The sequence below is a fragment of the Antrostomus carolinensis genome, unplaced genomic scaffold (genome assembly GCF_000700745.2).
Source record: "Antrostomus carolinensis isolate BGI_N321 unplaced genomic scaffold, ASM70074v2 Scaffold49423, whole genome shotgun sequence".
Lineage (NCBI taxonomy): Eukaryota > Metazoa > Chordata > Aves > Caprimulgiformes > Caprimulgidae > Antrostomus > Antrostomus carolinensis.
In genome coordinates, this window is record NW_010306817.1 from 1 (window position 1) to 19,774 (window position 19,774).

At 37.0% G+C, this 19,774-nt stretch overlaps 1 protein-coding gene across 1 annotated transcript; it reads left to right on the forward strand.

Moving 5' to 3' along the window:
* Positions 1 to 612: 612 nt before the first annotated feature.
* Positions 613 to 16,977, forward strand: ERMP1 (endoplasmic reticulum metallopeptidase 1; the record flags this gene model as incomplete). The annotated part of the gene is made up of 14 exons (XM_010165229.1): positions 613 to 914; positions 3,057 to 3,184; positions 3,535 to 3,640; positions 4,509 to 4,655; positions 6,176 to 6,268; positions 7,624 to 7,836; positions 8,719 to 8,939; positions 11,597 to 11,771; positions 12,381 to 12,571; positions 13,177 to 13,329; positions 13,885 to 14,087; positions 14,820 to 14,935; positions 15,379 to 15,542; positions 16,669 to 16,977. Coding segments are annotated over 14 exons (2,377 nt in total), but the record flags the coding sequence as incomplete, so codon positions are not given.
* Positions 16,978 to 19,774: the final 2,797 nt, after the last annotated feature.

Sequence of the window (19,774 nt, forward strand, 5' to 3'; positions counted from 1 at the left end):
AGGCTGCTTGTGCCGGGCCGGCCCTGGCGGGGGCTCCGCGCCTGCTCGGACCTTTGCGGGAAGTCGGTAGCAGTGTTTCAGGGGCCCCAGCTCTGGTGTTGGCTGCCTGTTAAAGGTGCTGGGTTAGGCTGATCAAGCAGTGCACCCCCCGTAGTTTAATCCTCGTAGGCTGATGAAGTGCTGAGTCTCTAGGAAAGCTGCTTGGCGCGTTTTTAGCAGGTGTAACTCCTGCCGAGCGTGTGCTCCTTCAGACGTGCCGGGGGGAGCCCGTAGGCGTGTGCAGAAACTGGCTGAAGAGAAAATCTTCAGCTTCTCTAGTCGGCCTTCTGTTTCTTTTTGGGTGGATATGTTCAAACCAGAAACCCAGTAGTGTCCTTCAGTATGGTGACAGGTAGGGTGGGGAGCCCTGAGTAAAGCTTGGAACTCTGTGCCCATTACTGTAATGATGTTTGGTATCTTAACTACAGTTACCGTCTGACTTGCCTTGTTCTCTTCCACTTACTGGAAGTTTTGAAGTAGAACAATGTACAAATACATTGCAGTTATAGACCAGTTACATACCAAATGTTGAACGTGTTGATGTGTAATTTATGTGTAATTTATCTCTTACAGGGGATATCTTGACAACATAACAGCAATTGGGCCCAGAACAGTTGGAAGTCCAGCAAATGAAGTTCTTGCAGTTAACTACCTCTTACAACAAATTAGGGCAATAGAAAGGGAAAGCACAGACGCTCACAAGATATCTGTAGACATACAGAGGCCTACAGGCTCCTTCAGCATTGACTTTTTAGGAGGCTTTACTAGTTACTATGCAAACATAACCAATGTTGTCGTAAAGCTGGAACCCCGAAATGGAGCTGAGCATGCAGTGTTATCCAATTGTCACTTTGATTCTGTACCAAATACCCCAGGTAGGTCCACACTTTCATTCTGCATTTCTTTATATTACGTGAGCTACAGAGCTTGGCTCACTGTCTTCTCATACCACGTAGTCTTAGAGCAACGTGCTAGATAATGCCTCTGTTAACTAGTCTGTTTGATTTCAGTAAGATTCAGTATTCAGAGTGACAAGTTGGTCCTGTTAAAGTCAGAATTTCACTCTTACTTTCTGTTAGGCAACAATTACAGATAGTGTATTTAGATTTCTAGAAAGTTTGGTTATATCTGCCTTCCTTGTAATTCACTGCTTATGCATATAGTTCATGTGCTGCTTCCACCTGTTGTTCAGGTCTTTCCATACTTCTGTACCAATTTTATCCTGGCTTTCCTTTCACGGGGTGCTTTGTGCCAGAGACTGTTCACACCCCCACTAACCAGCCTGTGTTTTCCCCTCCCTTTGTTGGTATCATACTTTACCTCAAATTTTTCATGTTATATCATTAAGCAATGACAAATTTTTTTTTCTTTCTGTACTCAAAGCTTTTGTTTCAGAAGTCTGTAGTGTTCGGAGATTAACTGTTGCCTTGGTAGTGTGTGCATCTCTGTCGCTGCTGCTTTCGCTGTCAGCTGTTGCATACTCTCTTATTCTTGTCCCTCTGCATTTTTATAAATCTAATCGGGTTAAATATTTATTGCAACAGGGGTGTAAACAGCTTTGTAGATACATGGGTTTAACTATGCCAGAGAGATAGTGACCTGAAAACTATATGGAAACACTTGTTGTAATGTTCAGCCACAAGTGTATGCCTGTTACTGCAGTTGAACAGTCACCTGCCAGATTTCAGTCACCAACAGCACAGCTTTTACTGAAGTTTCTTCATTTACACCCCACACAATATTTTAATTTTGAGGGTTATCCTTTTCTTTAGCACATGCAAGTAGACGGCTACATGTCTGTTTTAATCAGATGTAAATCTGTATGTCTATTGAAACCAGTAACTTTTATCTTTCTTGGCATCACAGCAAGGCAGATAAGTGATTAATCTTACTGAAGACAATAATCTGCTGAGTTTTCAACACAGATTAAGTAAGAACTCAGTGTGGCTAAGAGTATACTACTGATAAATTCGGGTAGCAATATAATGAGGGCTTTAAAACCTGGAGGGCTTTTTGGAAAGTTTTTGGCGGAACAAGGCGTTAATTTCTGAGAAATAGATTGGAGAACAGCGTGTTGGAAAGATTTTGGTTTTATTTATTTATTCTAAAGTACTTCCATACCAATAAGCTAAGACTAATATTTAAACTGAGATTTGTGTTTGTATAAGGAATATGCCCTTTTCATGGAAAGGGCAGGTTTGTCTAAATTTTGTCAAGTTAGAAGCTTTGGAAAAGCTGCTTTTCTGTGTGTGAAGTAGACAGTTTTAGCAGCTAATGAGTCTGCCCTAGTAGCATACTGAGGCCTGACAGACGTGTGTTGTCATGTCAACACATGTCGGTATCATATATGCACCCCAGGCCTAAAGGAATGAGGTCGAATTTATCTGCTCTTTGAGAAACTCAAAGAGAACAGACTACTGAGCTCAGAGCAAAAGGGGTTTTCTGCAAAGGAAGAAGGGTGGTGGAAAGCTTCTTATCATTAAAATACTGTCTTATAATGTATACTTTAAGAATGTTTTAAGGGTGTGAATTGTGGTATTTGCTTTATTTTCCAGTCTTGATCTTATGTTACTTTGAGGTTTTTGCCTGCTCACTTGAATGCATTTTAACAATGTGGAATGCTTTAGGGTGACTTGTATGGAAATGTTTATTTTTTAAAATTTGATGATGCTGTAAGTGAAAATTATGTCCTTGTTTATTTGTATTGTTATTAGAAAAATAGATAATATCACTTTGCTTGCTTAGGAACCTGGTTAGTCTACTTGAACAGTAGCATTGGATCTGATACCTTATACTTTATTTCCTCAGCTTTTTATCAGTATTTTTCTTTCTGCTGTTGCATTTAACTAGTATAAAAGCAGGGTACAAGCAGTAGCAGAAAATATACTAAACTTTGACATAATTGTACCTCAGTTAGATTAAGCGACTGAGATAGCAGAAAGCTTTTTTTACTTACTTGGTCTTTGTTGCAGTTCCATGTTTGTTGTAAGCCATACTATTCTGTTCATTATTTTAAGGTGCCAGTGATGATGCTGTTAGCTGTGCAGTGATGCTTGAAATACTTAACACACTTTCAAAATCGTCAGAGCCCCTGCAGCATGCTGTCATATTCTTATTTAACGGTGCAGAAGAAAATATTTTGCAGGTGAGAATATGCCAGAATTATAAAATACACATCAAAGCTGTGTGTTAAGACTCTGACAAAGGAAAGAGTAACTACAGATATGGCTTGTATTTAATTTGTTGAAATATTAGTTAAATGCCAGTCCTATCATTCTGAGGAGATTTATCTGATTTCAAAGGGAAAAATATACTTAGATTAAAAATATTATCCATATTAATTTAATTAGAAGACTTGGATTTTCTTCATCTGTTTGTGATCTGACTGCTTTGTCCACTCTTGAGTTACGATAATGTGTGATGGAAAATAACATCTAGGCTGGTCTGGAAGATGTTTGACCTACTTTTTTTGTTTTGTTTTATTTTCCCATCAAGGCTAGTCACGGCTTTATTACACAACATGAGTGGGCCAAGTCAATTAGAGCTTTTATTAACCTGGAGGCAGCAGGTGTAGGAGGAAAAGAACTTGTTTTTCAAACAGGTATGAGCTTGCATTGTGTCCAGTTCTGCTCTCGGATAATTTGATAATAAACAATGTAGACTCGAAGGAGTATTGAAAGTGGCTCCTAAGCAAAAGGCCGGAGAACCTCTGTGAAGCCAATAAGTTGCTTTCCATGTAGGCTAAAGCACTGCCACAGAATTTTCCTTATAGGTGGGAAGCCTGTGTAGAACAGAATTAGGGAAGTTGTATTTCCCTTTTACATCAAGGTAATAAGGGGAAAACCAGATTTAGATATCTCATCTGTCTTGCATACTGATACTTTCATATGCTTTATTTAGTTTTCACAGCAAGTCTTTCAAAATCTTTACAGGGAGATGTTGGCAGTAGAACTCCATCTGCTGCTCGGCAAACAGCAAAACTTCTGTGTTTTGTAGGCTACAGTTAAACTTCTGCTCCATCCTATGGGGACTGCAGACTTCAGACTGCAGACTGCTGGAACTGCTTAATTGTTTACTTGCATTGAATGCTTTAGTGGAGAGACTTTTCTCTAAACAACAATTTTGAGGTCTGATATGTACGTGATCAGTTTGAAACTGTGCTAAAGATTCTGACTTCTTCATTAGTGCTGGGTCTTTTTTGGGAGGTGGCTTGTGAACTCTGCCACTGAACACTCAAGGCATCAGTGTTTTGTTTTTTTTTTTTTTTTCCCTCAAGTGTAACTAAATCTTTCTCTGAAGTGTAATTCATTCAGCCAACACAACTGCACTTTGTATATACCCTGCAGGGCAACAGTGTTAAAACTCCAGTGAGTTCCTTTGTATTATGTATTTGTAACCATAAAGATAGATCTCTTCACTGAAGTTCAAAAAATATTTGTTGTGAACTTGCTCTGCTTATCTTCTGTTAGGACCTGAGAATCCTTGGTTGGTACAAGCATATGTAGTTGCAGCCAAACATCCCTTTGCCTCTGTGGTGGCACAGGAAATATTTCAGAGTGGTATTATCCCAGCAGATACAGACTTTCGTATCTACAGGGACTTTGGCAATGTTCCAGGTATGTTACCAGACAGGTCAATGCCCATTATGCAACCATTAATCCTACATTTATAACACAGAGACTGTTCTGCAGTTCACTACGTGAAGGTCCTCAAATTTGTTTTGTCTTTCAGTTTGAGAGCAAATTTTCATGCTTTTTTTTGTAAGACAAGAGCCTTTAGATTTGGTTTGTCGCGTGGATGGTTAAGGATGTTTTTTGCAGACTGCTGTTTTCCAGAAGGAAACTACATGATAGAAAAGTTTCCTGAAAATCAGGAAAATACTCCAGGCATTAACAGGACACTATTAAATATACTGTTTTGGAGCATTTTGATAATGATGCTAGTAACCCATTTGCAGGAATTAAATGTCTATCTAATGGATAAACCAAAATATTTTTAAAAGATAGTTACTTAGTGATTATTGTACTTTCATTGGTTTTTTGTTTGTTTTGTTGGGGTTTTTTTTGTCATAACCAAGCACAGGACAGCAGTCTGGTTTTGCTAATCTTTACAATTTGCTGTCCATTCTGCAGAGAATGACTAGTGGGAAAAAAATGTGGAACATACAATGCAAACACAATTCAAAGTAGCATAAACTTCTGTAAAATCCTGTCTGGCACAGATTGTCATTGGAGTTGCTTTCAAGAAAAGTCTATTTTTGAATGGTTTCTTAGAACAAAAAGTGTTTGTATATTCTGAACTGTTCCAAAGTATGCTTCTAGCCTGAAAATAAAGTAGCTGATTTTGTACAGTGTATTCTTAATTTGTTCAGAATCATATATGGAATAGTAAATGAATTCTCGCTGACCTCTGTTTTTTCTAAATGAATAGAAATGAAATAATTGAGTTAAACTAGTTTGTTCCTCTTTGTCCACTGGTAGAATTGAGGTCTGATTTGTTGAACCTCTGCAAAATTGTGAGGATTCAGATGGCAGGCAGGAGCTTCTTGCATATGCAGCTGAGGGTGTATGTTTTTGGGATACCCTGAATGTATAATCTTGCAGATAACTTATTTTTTTAATAAATATTTTTTGTTTATTTTTACAAATTGTTTGAACTTTTGAATTAAGAGTTTTCAGATTGGCTATTTGAAAAGCTCTTTACAAATTAGAAGTAAAAAGAATACACATGGTATCTTGAGCTGTTTCTGTAGTTGAACAGTGCTGCTTTTTATTACTTTTCAGTGTACATCTCGATGTTTTACTAGTAAATGTTTGGAAAGCACCTTGTACCTCTTTTCTGAAGAGTTTTCATATGTTTCTCCAGTAGAGATTAGTTTGTTTACAGCTGTCATGCAAATAAACATATTAGAAAGGACAGATATTTTAAAATGTTTTTAAAATGTCCTTTTTTTCAAATACACATGGCATCCCAGTTATTCACCCTACAAAGTAGACTGTTTTGTTCATCTTTAAGGATAGTGAGTGGGCTACAAAGTAGAGCAACTTTTTGTGTGAAATATATCTGAGGCTTCCACATGTTTGTTTTGAGGTTTCAGGTTTACATAATTTCAAACTTACTTTTCCTCTTTCTACAGGAATAGATTTGGCTTTTATTGAAAATGGCTACATTTATCATACAGAATATGACACATCAGATAGAATTTTAACAGACTCCATTCAGAGAGCAGGTTGGTATTTTAAGAATTTTTTAAATTACTAAAAAGTAGTAGTGTAGTTGCTTTTTAATTTTGCTGCTAGACTGCTATCACAAGAAATTAGTAATTTTAATTACAAATTTAGAACATGCTAAACAAAGAATTAACTGAGTGCATGTCTGTAAAATGCAAGGGAGTGTGTTTGGTCAACTTGGGAAGATAAGCTTTATCAGCATCCAGTGATGTTGAATTGAACCTAATTCAGCCATTAATGCCTTATTGTTCAGCATTTTGTGTTCGTTTTCTCTCAGGAAGTCCGCTTATTGATTAAAGTTCATCATGAGAAGCTTATGGTTAGGTTGGTGGCATAGAAACTTAACTGCCGACAGAGGTTTTTCTTTTATAATGAATCTCATTGAAACTTATGTGGTAGCACATAGACTGTGTATGAACAGGATTTATTTTCTACCAGCAGGTTGTTCTCATAGGCTATTTGACAGACTGTAGTAAAGAAAATGAAAGTAAGACCTTTAGTTTCCCAGGAAAAACTAACATAATCCTAAATGCTTCCAGGATTTTGACCATTTCTCTCTTTAAGCTTATACAGAAGCCAATTTAGATGACCAGCATGATCAGTCTTAAACTTTCTTGTGCCAATGCAATTGCAAGACAGAAAGTAACACTTCTAAATTCCTGTTGGAAAGATTATTTTACTGGTCATGGTGGTAACATAGAACATCTCTTGCTAAATGTATCACAGCTTAAAAAAAAACAAAACAGACAAAACTTTTCAGCCAGTAAGCTCTTCTACAGGTCAAGTAAAAGCAAAATGAGAGTTGAGAGCAATTAGCAATTGTTCTCATTTGATTACATGCGTTTTGGCTTTACAATAGGGAAGGAAAAGGTGGTTGATACCTGTAGGCTATAAAGGAAAATAGCCTCCTTGTAGCCTGCCTTACAGTCACCTAGGGAGAGAAATCTAGGTAACTCATAGTCATTGAGATATGGAAGGGTTACTGGTGGCATGGAGAAAGAGAGGAAAATTAGGAAATTATAAACTCTTCTATGGGTTAGACTTGAAGTCCAATCAGACCTGAAGAAGGACTTATGGGTTGAAAGCTTGACTACTCCCTTCATTGCTACACTGTTTAAATACATGAAGCTTCCCAAGTATATTTATTTTAGTGATAGCTGTATAGATTAACTCATGAAAATACTATGCTGTGCGTACCATCATATACCTATTTGAGAACAATCAATTGTATATTCCTGTCTTTACGGATATTCCAGTACCATTTTATTTTTAAGAATGCTTATATTTTAAAGAATTCTGTGTACTAATTTGTTGACCCTGATTTAGTTATATTTTGTACCTACTTTTTTAATAGGTGACAATATTCTAGCTGTCCTAAAATACCTAGCAACATCAGATAAGTTGGCTAAATCTTTTGAGTATCAACATGGAAATGTTGTGTTCTTTGATGTACTTGGTCTATTTGTCCTGGCTTATCCAGCACGTGTTGGCACCATCGTGAACTATATTACAGCAGCAGTCGCTTTTCTTTATCTAAGCAAGAAAGTATTACAGCCCAAAACCAGAGGTAAGTCTATTTCTTAAAAAAATATAAAAAATAAAAAATTACATTACTCCTTAAAAAATAGTGATTAGGAGATTGAGAAGTGTTCAGGCAATTAAGGCATCTTCATAGATAAACTTGAGAAATAAATTTTAGATGTGCAGCATGCCATAGGAGTTGCTTTGTGTTTAAGTGTCTCAACTAAGAATAATTATGATGAAAAAAACCTGTGATAGGCCTAGATGTCTAGCATTTATGAATCATGATTATGTCTCTTACCTTTCATGAAGATTAAAATTTAATCTTTTAAAGATCTGAAAATGGAAAAAAACCACATTTGATTAGTATCTATAAAAAGCCTTTGTTCTGTTAGCACAGGTAGGGCTTCAGAATCATGTTTCTTTTAACACCTCTCCACAGGCAGGAGCAAATAAGAAAATAAGAAATGGAGAAAAAGATAACAAAACTTAATAAAGAGTATAAAACAACTTCAATCTTCTGGTTAGACCATTTCAGGTATGTGTAGGAACATACCTTTTTTTTTAAAAAAAAAACCAAACAAAAAAACCCCAAACAAACAAAAAAAACCCAACCCAACCACTCCTTCCCTCACCCCTCTATTCTTCCCCCATATAGGAATTTTTATTATCAGGAACATGGTAATCTGGAAAATACTCTAGTACTGTGGGAATAAATCTTGCCGTGGGGAAGACTGTAGAGAGGCTTGCAAAGAAATAGGCTAAGTGATTTAGACCATGCTGTTCAGAAATCTTCAGCAGCTGTTCTGCTCATGCAGTTTTATTTTGGTCATTAAAGCAATTATACTGTGGGGTAATTACAACCTTGATGATGGCCTGCAGTAGAATACATGACTGTTGATTGAAAATTCTTTTTTCTTCTTCATAGCTATTCATAACCTGAAGAAATTCTTTACTGCATTTGGCTTAACACTGATAAGTTGGGTCTGCACACTGGTGACAGTCCTTATTGTGGCAGTGTTTGTCTCTGTCGTGGGACGATCTCTTTCTTGGTACTCCCATTTCTATGTGTCTGTGTTTCTGTACGGCACTGCAGCTGCAGCTAAGCTCATTCTTGTGCATACACTAGCCAAAAAGTTCTTCTACAAGGTAAGCTTGACTTTGTTGCTAATGTTGAAAGGTAATGTAGTATTTAATCTGTGGAAGACTTAATTTTTTAGTTGATTAAAAAGATGGAAAAAGTAGTATTTAAAATGTTGCTGTAAAAATTGCTTCATCTAAGCATAGAGATTGCTCTAATAAATCAGAGAGTTAAGAGCTTTGTGGTTTAAGGCTTTTTCCTTGCTAATGACCTTTAGGAGCTGCTTCAGAAAAAGAGGCAAAAGCCTGGTAGAAGACAGTATAAGGTGCTGGTTCTTTCCCTGTCTGCACCTTCCCTTCTTCCCATCATTTCAGTGATAGGAGATCTGAGCAACAGCTAGAGAATTCAGGTTTTTTGATAGTTTTCAATGTTCTTGATAATTACAGAATCTACATATATACTCAAATGTTCTTTGAATCTTACCATATTCTTGCCTCTGAATGTACTCATATGACAGGTTCCCTAAATCTAATAATTTATTTTGGAACTGTACCTCCTTATGTACCTTTAATATTTTTATTCTTTATTTTATTTAATTTACCATTCACATTTTGTTGTGAAACTTGGAACTCCAGTTCTCTGGTTTACTCTGTCCTTTTATTTTACATGTTGTTTTGATGATGTTATTTTTATTTGTATTCATAACTTTCTAAGAAAATAATACAATTTTTTTCAGGTGGTTCATGTGAGAGCTTTTTTTATCTATCAGAATTTCTAGTTCTGTCATGCCCTCTTTTAATACAGTAATCTGTGCTGTAAAGAGCTTTCTAAATGAAGCTGTTGTAAAAATTTGAGCAGTCACCCTTTCCTCTCAGATTATTCTGATTGTTAGTTGTTTTGACCACAGCTGGACTTGGAACAGAGCTCTTGATAGTCCCTGTTCTTTTCTGCAATAGGTAAAGGTCATTGATGCCCCTGCAAGGCTCGGTGAGGATTTGGTGTGTGTTTCCTTTCCATTGCTGTCACTTGTCATGATTCTGTCTGTCTAACTTTTTGCTTAGAATTCTTTTTTAACAGACTAACTAACACAATTTAACTTGCATAATAATGTCATAATTATAGCTTATAACAATCCAAAATGTTTAGATTTTAGTTTAATGGTTTTGTATTAAAAACAAATGGGGCTTTGAGGTGGTGCCTCGAGAAGTACCTTGAGGGCAGAAGTGGAGTCCTTGAACCTGTTAGGTTAATATTTAGTCATTCAGCACGCCGTTACTTCTTGTTCGTTTGTACAAGCTTTGGGCAAGGGAATTTAGTAACCCTAAGTTGCCAGTCAAATACAGCTTCTAACCAGTGTTTGAAGAAGCTTTAAGAACTTAACTGAAGTTTGATTGTATGGAAAGTTCTGGGTGGATCCATCATGTCGTTATCTGGAAGTGGGTTTTTTAATTGTTTGGGGAAGGGAAGTGTTAACTGGTATGGGTATGTTAACAAATATATGTATGTGGTGATGTCCTTTTGTGGCAAAGATGAGCCATTTATAAAATAGATGCAATGTTACAATTTTCTAGTCTTTTGGAAAAGCTGACGGGAGAGTATACTAAATGTTCAGCCATTCCAGGCTCTGGATCTACTTCTTGCCTGCTGACTGGCTGATTAACAGATCAACCAACTTGATATCATGAGTCTCTTAATTTTCTTGCATGCTGTAGCTTGCAGTACCCCATACAGTTTATGCTGCCTATGACTTGCAGTGTACTTAGAATTGCATAATAATTTTGGCAGCTAATCTGTTACTTGCTATCAGAGGCAATGCCTGGGTGTTTGCTGTTAGTGGCTTAAGAACTTGTGAATTAATAAGCTTTTTGTTTTGAAATAGGTTTGGCAACTCATATGTTTCTTCCTCCCCCCCACCTTTTTTTCTTCTTTTTTCTTTTTGCTTCTCAGCCCAAAACTGAACTAGGTGCTTTCTGATAGCCTTTGTTCACACAAGCAGCCTTCTTCCTGCTAGCAGGATTCACAATTAAGAATCTTGCACTATAAACACTGCAGCATTACCTATGTAACTTAATAAAGCCCCACAGAAACAAACTGCGTTTTTGGTGGTTAAACTTCCTTCTTGTTTGAAAACACATTTGGTATTATCTGACCCATGCATGTCTTTTCTTCAAAACAAATAATATATTTTAAAAAAGCATACTTCTGAAGTGGCAGCTGTGGCATGACATATAAAGGCACTAGTACAATGTTTGTGCACTAATAACAGTGCTTGTATAAGAAGTGTATTAACAGCTGCTGTTCAAAAACATGTTTAGAATCTCAAAATTCTAATTTTTTCATGCATAAGTACTGCATAACTTTTTATATGCTTCACAAATACCAATGCTTTTTGTAAAAAGGCCCTATTTGCCTGTGTACCTGAAACAGTAGCCTTCTATCTTCTTGGTGTTGTCATTTGTACGTTCCCTTCCTCCCTCTGCCCCAGTCCATGTAATCTCTTTTTCAAGCTATGTCAGAGCAGATTTAAAAGATTTAAAAAAAGTGTACTGTCATGAATAACTCTAAATCATAAGAGAATGGTGAGATGATGCTTGTCAAAATTGTTTTGTCCAAGGAAAACAGTTATATACAAGAAGTAAGGATTTTTCTATGTGTTCTGATGAGATGTGATATATAGAATATGCTCAGTAATGAGTGCATCTGCTTTTTTTTTTTTTTGTTACAGAATATGAATGAGCAGTACCTGGGAGATATTTTTTTTGATGCCTCATTGATGATTTGGTCTGTAGCATTGGCTGTGGTTACTCAGATGGGCATTTGTTCAGCATTCATTTGTACCTTCTGGGTAGCTTTTCCTTTACTTGCTAAGCTGATGGTTCATAAGGAATTCAGTCAAAAAGGTATGATTTTTGAGGGGGGGGATTGTACTTTGAAACAGCTGCCCCTGCTGTTGTATGTTTTCCTCCAGACTCCGTTTTAAGCAAAAGAAATCCCAAACTTTGAATTTCGAATAGTTGAAGTACATGTGACACTTTTGTAGCAAAAAAAGTACTCTTGAACCGAAGACAGTTTGAAAGTATGGAGAAGTTCTTTAAAAAAAAGTTCAATGGAAAGTTATCCTGTGTCTCAGACTAAAACCAACATTACTATGTGGGGTTATTAATATCTGATCAGCTACTTTGATGGACAGTAGAGGTTGTTAAAAAAAAAAATACTGTAATATTTAAGCAGTGTTTGGGAAAGAACACCTGTTTAATTATTTATTTAAAAAGAAAAAAACAAACACAAGAATAGTTTTGTGGTGGTTTCGGGAGAGTAATATGGGTATTGGCTATGCAAAATGAGATCCCCTTTCCATATCTATGTCAGCGATGAGGACCAGAATTGTGTACAGGGCCTTGCAGCAGTATATGGATATATTAGTAAATCTGTGTGTTTATGTCCTTTTAAGCTTTTATGTTTTTTGTCTTTTGGGGTTTGTTTTTTTTTTTTTTTTTTGTCCCCTGCAGGTGCCACAATGAAGTTTGTCATGATGTACATGCTGGGAATGTTTGTTCCCTATCTGTATATGATGTATCTTAGTTGGACTGTGTTTGAAATGTTTACGCCTATCATGGGACGAAGTGGTTCAGAAATTCTACCAGATGTGGTGTTGGCAGGACTTATTGTGGTCATCACTATGATTCTGTCATCGTATTTTGTAAGCAGAATTTGTAAATGCTGCTTAAAACTTTTAAACTTTCTATAGAATTTAGAATCGATGTTTTTCAAAATTAATAATTCAAGTTAATGATTATTTGACAATATCTTAAATGTTACAGGAACCTTCTAGGAAACATGTCAAAGATTCCATGTTTTGTGTTAAAGTTCTTGAAGCAGGGGTTACAAAAATGTATCTGAATTATGATGAGGTAATAAAGATTGGTGTAAAATATGCAATTTAATGCTGCAGTTTGAACAGGCATTCATTTTAGGTGTACTATGTGGCTGAACAATACATACACTACACTTAAAAAAAAAAAAAAAAAAAAAAGTCTCCACCCCCCCACTGCCTGGGCTCCAAAGGTCCTTGGTTTTTGTTGGCAGGTGTTTTAAAAAATAGGAGATCTTTTGAAAGCTCTGGGAAGTACTCACTCTATTGCTTTTGGGTTTAAATATTGAGATTACAAAGAAGTGTCTTGTGCCAGATAGTACTTGCAGTATTATCTTTTTAATGTACTTTCAGTTCCATTGTTGGGTTTGAGTTACATGAACAGTGTCGTAAGTCTTGCAGTTTTATAACTGGGCTGTCTTTTTATTCTCTAGATTAACTTCATTTACGTTGTCAAAAGTACAAAAACGACGCTAATAACTTTAACTACTGTGTTTGTGGTCACTCTGATTCTCGTTTGTAGTGGAATCTTCTTTCCTTACAGTTCTGATGCAGCTAACCCAAAGCCTAAGCGAGTCTTTCTCCAGGTAAGAAAAGCCTTGCATGTCACGTTGCCTCTGTTGGTTGTTGCAAGAGTGTGTTGTTTTTTTTTCAAAGCTTCACCCCACCCCCTGTCTGCCCCAAAATGAGTAACCTTCGCTTTCTTGATTGGTTTAAAAACTCTAGTGATTATTCCTGGATTTGAAAGAATTGCTAATGTTTTCCCTTGTTCAGTCTCTCTGTTCAGTTCATTTGTGTCAGAAGAGCAGGGGTTTTTTAGGGGGTTTTAAGTGGGAGAGTTGAGTAAGCAATGGTAATTTAAAAAGTGAATGTGATGGGGAAATGATCAAATACTTAAAGGCTAAGTCGTCTTCTGAATGTAGGTATTTTTGTGGTACATTTCTTTTATCTGAGTAATTCTCTGTATGTTCATAAATACTTGGATATGTATTCAGTGCATACTGAAAATGCTGTAGACCTTAAGGACTGATAGGGAGGTTATTTCAGAATCACTTCTGACTCTTGCAAACTGCACAGGCTCCATCATCTTCCTGTGTGTGTATATATATATATATTTTTTTTTTTTCTTCTTCTTCTTCTAGCACACGAGCAGAAGATTTCATGATCTAGATGGAAACGTGGTTAAAAGTGACTCTGGTATATGGATTATTGGATTTGATTATAATGGAATATCTCACATAACTCCCCACGTACCTGAAATCAATGACACCATTAGAACTCCATGTGAGGAGCAGGCTCCTTTCTGTGGCCTTCCTTGGATTCTGCCAGTGCATTTCATGTTCCGGTTGGTGTGAATGCTGCTTCACTTGAGCACTCTACTGACAAAGCACACTGGTCATTTATGCCATCTTGTTTATGTAGGGGGAGAAAAAGTAAGGCTAGTCTTGGTCTAAAAGTAAATAATCCTTCCACTTCAGAAGACACTGAAACTTCTGTCTAGGTGCAGTGTCTTCTACCAGAATCTCTGGAAAAGATTGCTGGGTCTGCTGCACAAACTGTAGAAGCTGACGTGTGGAAAATCAGTGTCAACACCAGTGGAGTCAGAGGTGAAGGGTGGCCCTTCTAAAGGGCAGTTCAGGGTAGAAGTAGGTTCCCTTCTTCCCCCCCGCCCCCCTTACTCCAGCTGACAGCAGAGGCAGTCTAGAGCAGCTGCTCTCCACAGGAATAAAACTAGCTGCTGCAACTATTTTTATACTCCGAGAGTCTTGTGAGCAGAAGTGTAGCAGTTTGAAGATGCAACTGTTCTTACTTATTTTATTGTCTTGTTAATTAAGGCAGCTGAAGGTAATGAATGAACACACTGGTGACTATTTTTCTATTCATATGCTCTTCAAATATTTGGCTACAACCTGCTAACTTTACCTGCCTTTTAATAGAATCAGTAACTTTTGAATATTTAATTTATTAACAGCACAGTCAGCTACACTGTACAGGAACTTCCTGGATTCTCATATTTAGTACCTCTGAGTGTTGCACTGAGAGTAAGTTAAACTTTCTTTTCTTTTTTTTTAAACAGGAAAAACTGGTATCTTCCTGCTCCAGAAATTTTTCCAAGAAGCCCCATTCACTTTAAAGTTCTGTCGAAGGAGCTGATGCCCTGGAACTCTGTGAGGCTAAGCTTTGAAGTATCTGGTGAGTGACTGAAGCTTCTGGTTTGTGGTTTGTGTTTATTTTTATTCCCATAATAAATAAGGTTTTAACTCCAGTACTGCAGGTTCTAGTGCCGTTCCCAAGATAGTGAGCTTTGAGATTAACATGAATTAATTCACAGAAGCTGTGGGTGTTGTGTTGCAGTTGTTATTTGAGGGACTGATTACCTTGTCTATTTTGGGTAAGCCTTGATCTTTTTATAGCACGTTCTTTCTTAAAGTCCATTTTATAGCTCTGCTCCTCTCTACACCATCACCTCATTTATCTCACTGCTTAGAAATAATTGAAGCTCTCTAGAGAAGACAGTTGTGTCATGTTTTGGAAGACACAAATAGTGATGCACAGATACCATGGTACTGTATAGGAAAATTGTTGATTATTCTGTCTCCACCTGTTGATATATCTATGTATCCCTGTCTCCACAGGTCCGAGTCACATGTCTCTCTATGTTCGGCCACATGAAGGATCAGCTCTGTCCGCTTGGTCTCTCGGGAATGGAATGCCGGTTGCTAGCTTAGGAGGAGACTACTTTGTGTTTTACTCCCATGGGCTGCAGGCTACACCGTGGCGCTTCTGGGTAGAGCTGACGGTGAGTATGCTGCTGCTCGAAACCTGGCAGTCCCTTGGTCTGCCCTGTTGTCACCATTTCCGCATTCTTATGTGAAAAATGTCATAGTAACTTTAAGCTTTGCTTTATTTAGTAGATTCTATTTCTAGCTTCTCTCTTTTCCTTTGTTCATCAACTTTATATATCAGCTCACATACAGTTTTGGTGCTTAGTCCACTAACTTGCCAAGCAGCCAACAGGAGAATATTTTCCATGTCTCCATGGTCTTGGGTCAAAAGTTTGAATTTCTTTGATCTTAAACTTAGTTCTTGAAGTTTTATCTTTATTACTGTTACTTCAGAGATCTTTTTCCTATTCTGAGTAGTTTCCCTTTCGTGTATTTTGTTTGCATATTTTTGGGGAAATTACAGGGAGTCCTTGGTAGGAAACTTACCTGTCTTCAGGCTGAAGAGAGTTGTAAAAACTTTGTTTTCTAGGTTTTATTTTACACTATTTTCAGCTGGAAGCAAGGCTCCCAGCATTGCTGATCCAGTGAGATTTATGATATCCTCCCACTTAACTTGCCAGTGAAGAACTTCTTGCAGATCTGTATGTTTTTATTATAGGTTTAAGACTGTCTTATTCTTTAAATAAATATTACAAGAACTTTTGAAACTCCCTTGTTCCTTCCTGGATCAGGCAGTCGAGACACCTAACCAGATAATTCTCTGAGGGTACTTGATAAAGGCAGACAGGAATCTGCAGCCTGACAAGCTTTGTAAGATTGATAGTGGCAAAGCGAGGCAGAAAAGGCTCTTCATCCTAAGGATTTACAATGGAAGGATCAGTATAAATGCTATTTTGGAGTTTATGTCTTGATCTGTCAGTAAAACCGACAGATATAAACATTGGAGTTAGAGCATGTGAAAGCTGTGTGACATGTCAGAGGCACTGTGATATAAATACCTAGTTGCAGGTTCAATTCAAATTGAACTCCTGGTGTAAGCAGACTGATAACATTTGAAGATAGGAAGTGTTTTAACATACAGGACAAAGAACTGCAGGATGAAGTTTGTTGCATAGTCTGTAGCAAGTACATCTGGATTGGTTTTATGTTTAAAAGCCATAAACAATCATAAAGACTGTGTTACCCTTTTCTCACTTTCAGGCACCAGAAAAGCATTCTGATGGAATAGTCTCCTTTGCCATAGCAGCACATTACTTTTTTGGGGAAGATCAAAAGTCACCTCAACTCTATGGCTTACTGGAGAGGTTTCCAAACTGGACGTTTTCTTCTGGTTGGTCCTGCACTTACGACCTTTTTGTTTTTTAATGTTGACAGTAATGCAGCGCTCATAGGGTCATCTCTCTGATGCAGAATGCTGTTGTAGCAAACATGTTCTAACAAGATGCCAGAGACTTTCACAAGAATTTTAAGTACTTTGGTGACAAATAGTGTTTCTTTGTCAATTTGACTATTTAAAGACTACCGCTCTTTTGGGGATATAGTGATACTTCGTGTCAACACGAACACAGTTCACCTTGGTTCTTGCACTGAAGTGACAGTTTGACTAGTGAGTTTCTTACAATGAAAACTGCATTTGAGGAGGTAATGTTAGCATATTGTGATAGTCATTGTAATGAAAGGGTCTCTTGAAATTATTTTAATGTTATATAAAATACAGCTGTACCTCACACATGTGGAGACTATTGCCTACCAATCCTATCCATCCTACTAAAGTGAGACCTTCAGCTAAAGGATGCTTGTTCACATGGTGGGTGGCAGAGGTGGCAAAGTCCTAAACATTACTTCTGTCACTGGATGAAGTCACTGAAAGCTATGATGCTTGTGTAAGTTGCATTCCCAGTCCTTGGCAAATGCACAGTGCAGTAAAAAAATGATACTATGCTGGAATGTGGTAATTATTTGTCTAGATTACCTAATAATACATTTCCGTTAAAAAAATGAGTTCCTGTCCTTTTGCCTCTCTGTTCAGGGTTAGAACTTGAGTGGGTGAGTTTGACCTATCATCTTGTAGTTTTTTTTTCCTGCTGGGATCTTTCAGTATCAGCATATAAGCACGTGACTTGCTCTCTTGTAACAGTACTAAGTCCACACTCCTTGATGTGGATGTCTTATAATTAATCTACTACAAATTTCAAGTTATCTTCTAATTTATTAGAATTGGCTAATTTTGGTATCTCCTCTGGAGAGACTTTTGGTAATGTGACAGTATTGCACTTTGCTAATACATTTAACCACTTCTTAAAATACGGTTTGCTTTCCATAAGGAAAAATACCAGGAAGAGTCATGTTTAAAAAGATGTCTAATATCTCTGGATTACTCTTGTTTTATTTCCACAGGGTGGGTTTTATAAATGACTATGGGGGATTTAGAATATCTTCCAGTTGAGTTCAGAAGCTACTGACCTCTTTGGTTTATTTTTATACTCTTAGGTTTTTTCAGTGCAATGTAATAGTCAATGTTAGTTTCTGAAATTCAAAGAACTGTGTGTACATGAGGAAATTTCTTCATCCTTTTTTCCCAAACTATATATAAAACATTCTGTGACATGTACACTGCAGTTTGTACAGTTTAGTATTTTATTCATCTCACGAATATTGCTAAATTGCGTGCAAAGCGGATTTTGTGCATGCATCATCATTTTGAGTAAAAACATGCTAATACTGGTTGGTTTGCAGGACCTGTGAGAGAAAATTTTTGGCATTTTATGTGAGCTGTGATGGACAGCAGCTCCCCAATCGGGAATTTTTCCTTCAGATTTTTCTGTAGTTGCATATGATAGTGGCAAGAACCAGTTTCATTTGTTGCAAGGTACATTTGCGAAGACTGTCAAATGACTCGTGGATTCGGGTGAGGGGTTTAATTACTGTAATCATAATGAACTGGCCATCAGTATTTTAAAACCATTTGGTCTTTCTACACTAAGATGTGCATTAATCATCACTCCCTTGATTGTATCTGATATGAAACTACAATCCATATATTATGCTTTTTTTTATAAGTGCTATTAATGATTTGAAAAATGGAGTTTTAGTTCATAACTCTTGTGTCTTGAATCTCAACGAATGTTTTGTATTGTACTCCAGCTGATGCACAGGTAGTTAACTAAAGCTGCACTGGTATTTACTGTCTTCCTGGGTTTTGATTTTTATCTTGTGTTTTGCCTCTGATTTAAAGCTTTGAAAAAATGCTGTGTGAAGAATTCATACTGGGAGCCAAAAGTATAAAAATGCCTGTTAGCAATTTTTGCAACTTCAGTGAAGCAATAACTTTTGCTAACTCAGGATTTAACCTTTATTAAATAATTTAATTATGAGAAATGTCTAGTTTGTTGTACGTTTCTGTCTTTGTAAATAAAAGCAAAACTTAATCGGTGAAACTTGATTTTTCAGCATGATTACAGACATATTTGAGTTGTTTTTATTCATTGCACTAATATTTTATGGGGTAGAAATACTGCTAGTGCTGGAGCTGGACAGCTAGTTAGAGCTATGTGGAAGACATGTATGGGCAAAGAATGTAAAGATTATCTGAGCTGAGAAATGTTGAAAAAAGGGCTCTGGCTGGCTGCCTGGAGAGGAGGTTCTTGAAACAAGATGTGGTATGGAAAAGTCACTGATAGCAAAAAAAAAAAAAACAACAAAACCCCATGATGAAATGTTTCACTAACTGTTGCAGTGTTCATCTGCTTTCCCATTCAGTACAAGCATATCAGTCTTCTGCTACTGTGATTTGTTATTTCTTATCAAAAGTATTGTGTCTTAGTCTTTGAAATATACAGAAAGCAAGCAGCCAGTAATTTTAAGGATAGAAGGGCATGGGAGTAGAAAACGTGTTTATTCTTAGTGGGGGCAGTAAGCAGCTGGTTGACTGAGATTCCCCTGTGTTCATCTGAAACAATTTACATGCACAGCCTTTTGTAAACTGCTTTACTCTTCCTTAATGCTAGAATTTTTCCTTTACTTTTGCCTGTGAGGATCTGTTATGTTCTCTATTAACATACATAATAGTCTGTTACATATCTATAGGTAGAAGAGCTTCAGAAATAAGTGTTTTATCAATTTAAGCATGTGGTTGCAAAGGAGGCCTGTAGATGTTGTGGTTATACAATCTAATGCAGCATTAGAGTGTGTCACTGTACTTTCAGGTTTCCTGTCAAACATAAGTATGCATTTGAAGAAAGTGTTGAGAGAGGTGCAACGAACAGGAAGTTTCAGCTATTGTACACAATGTGACAGACTGTTGAGC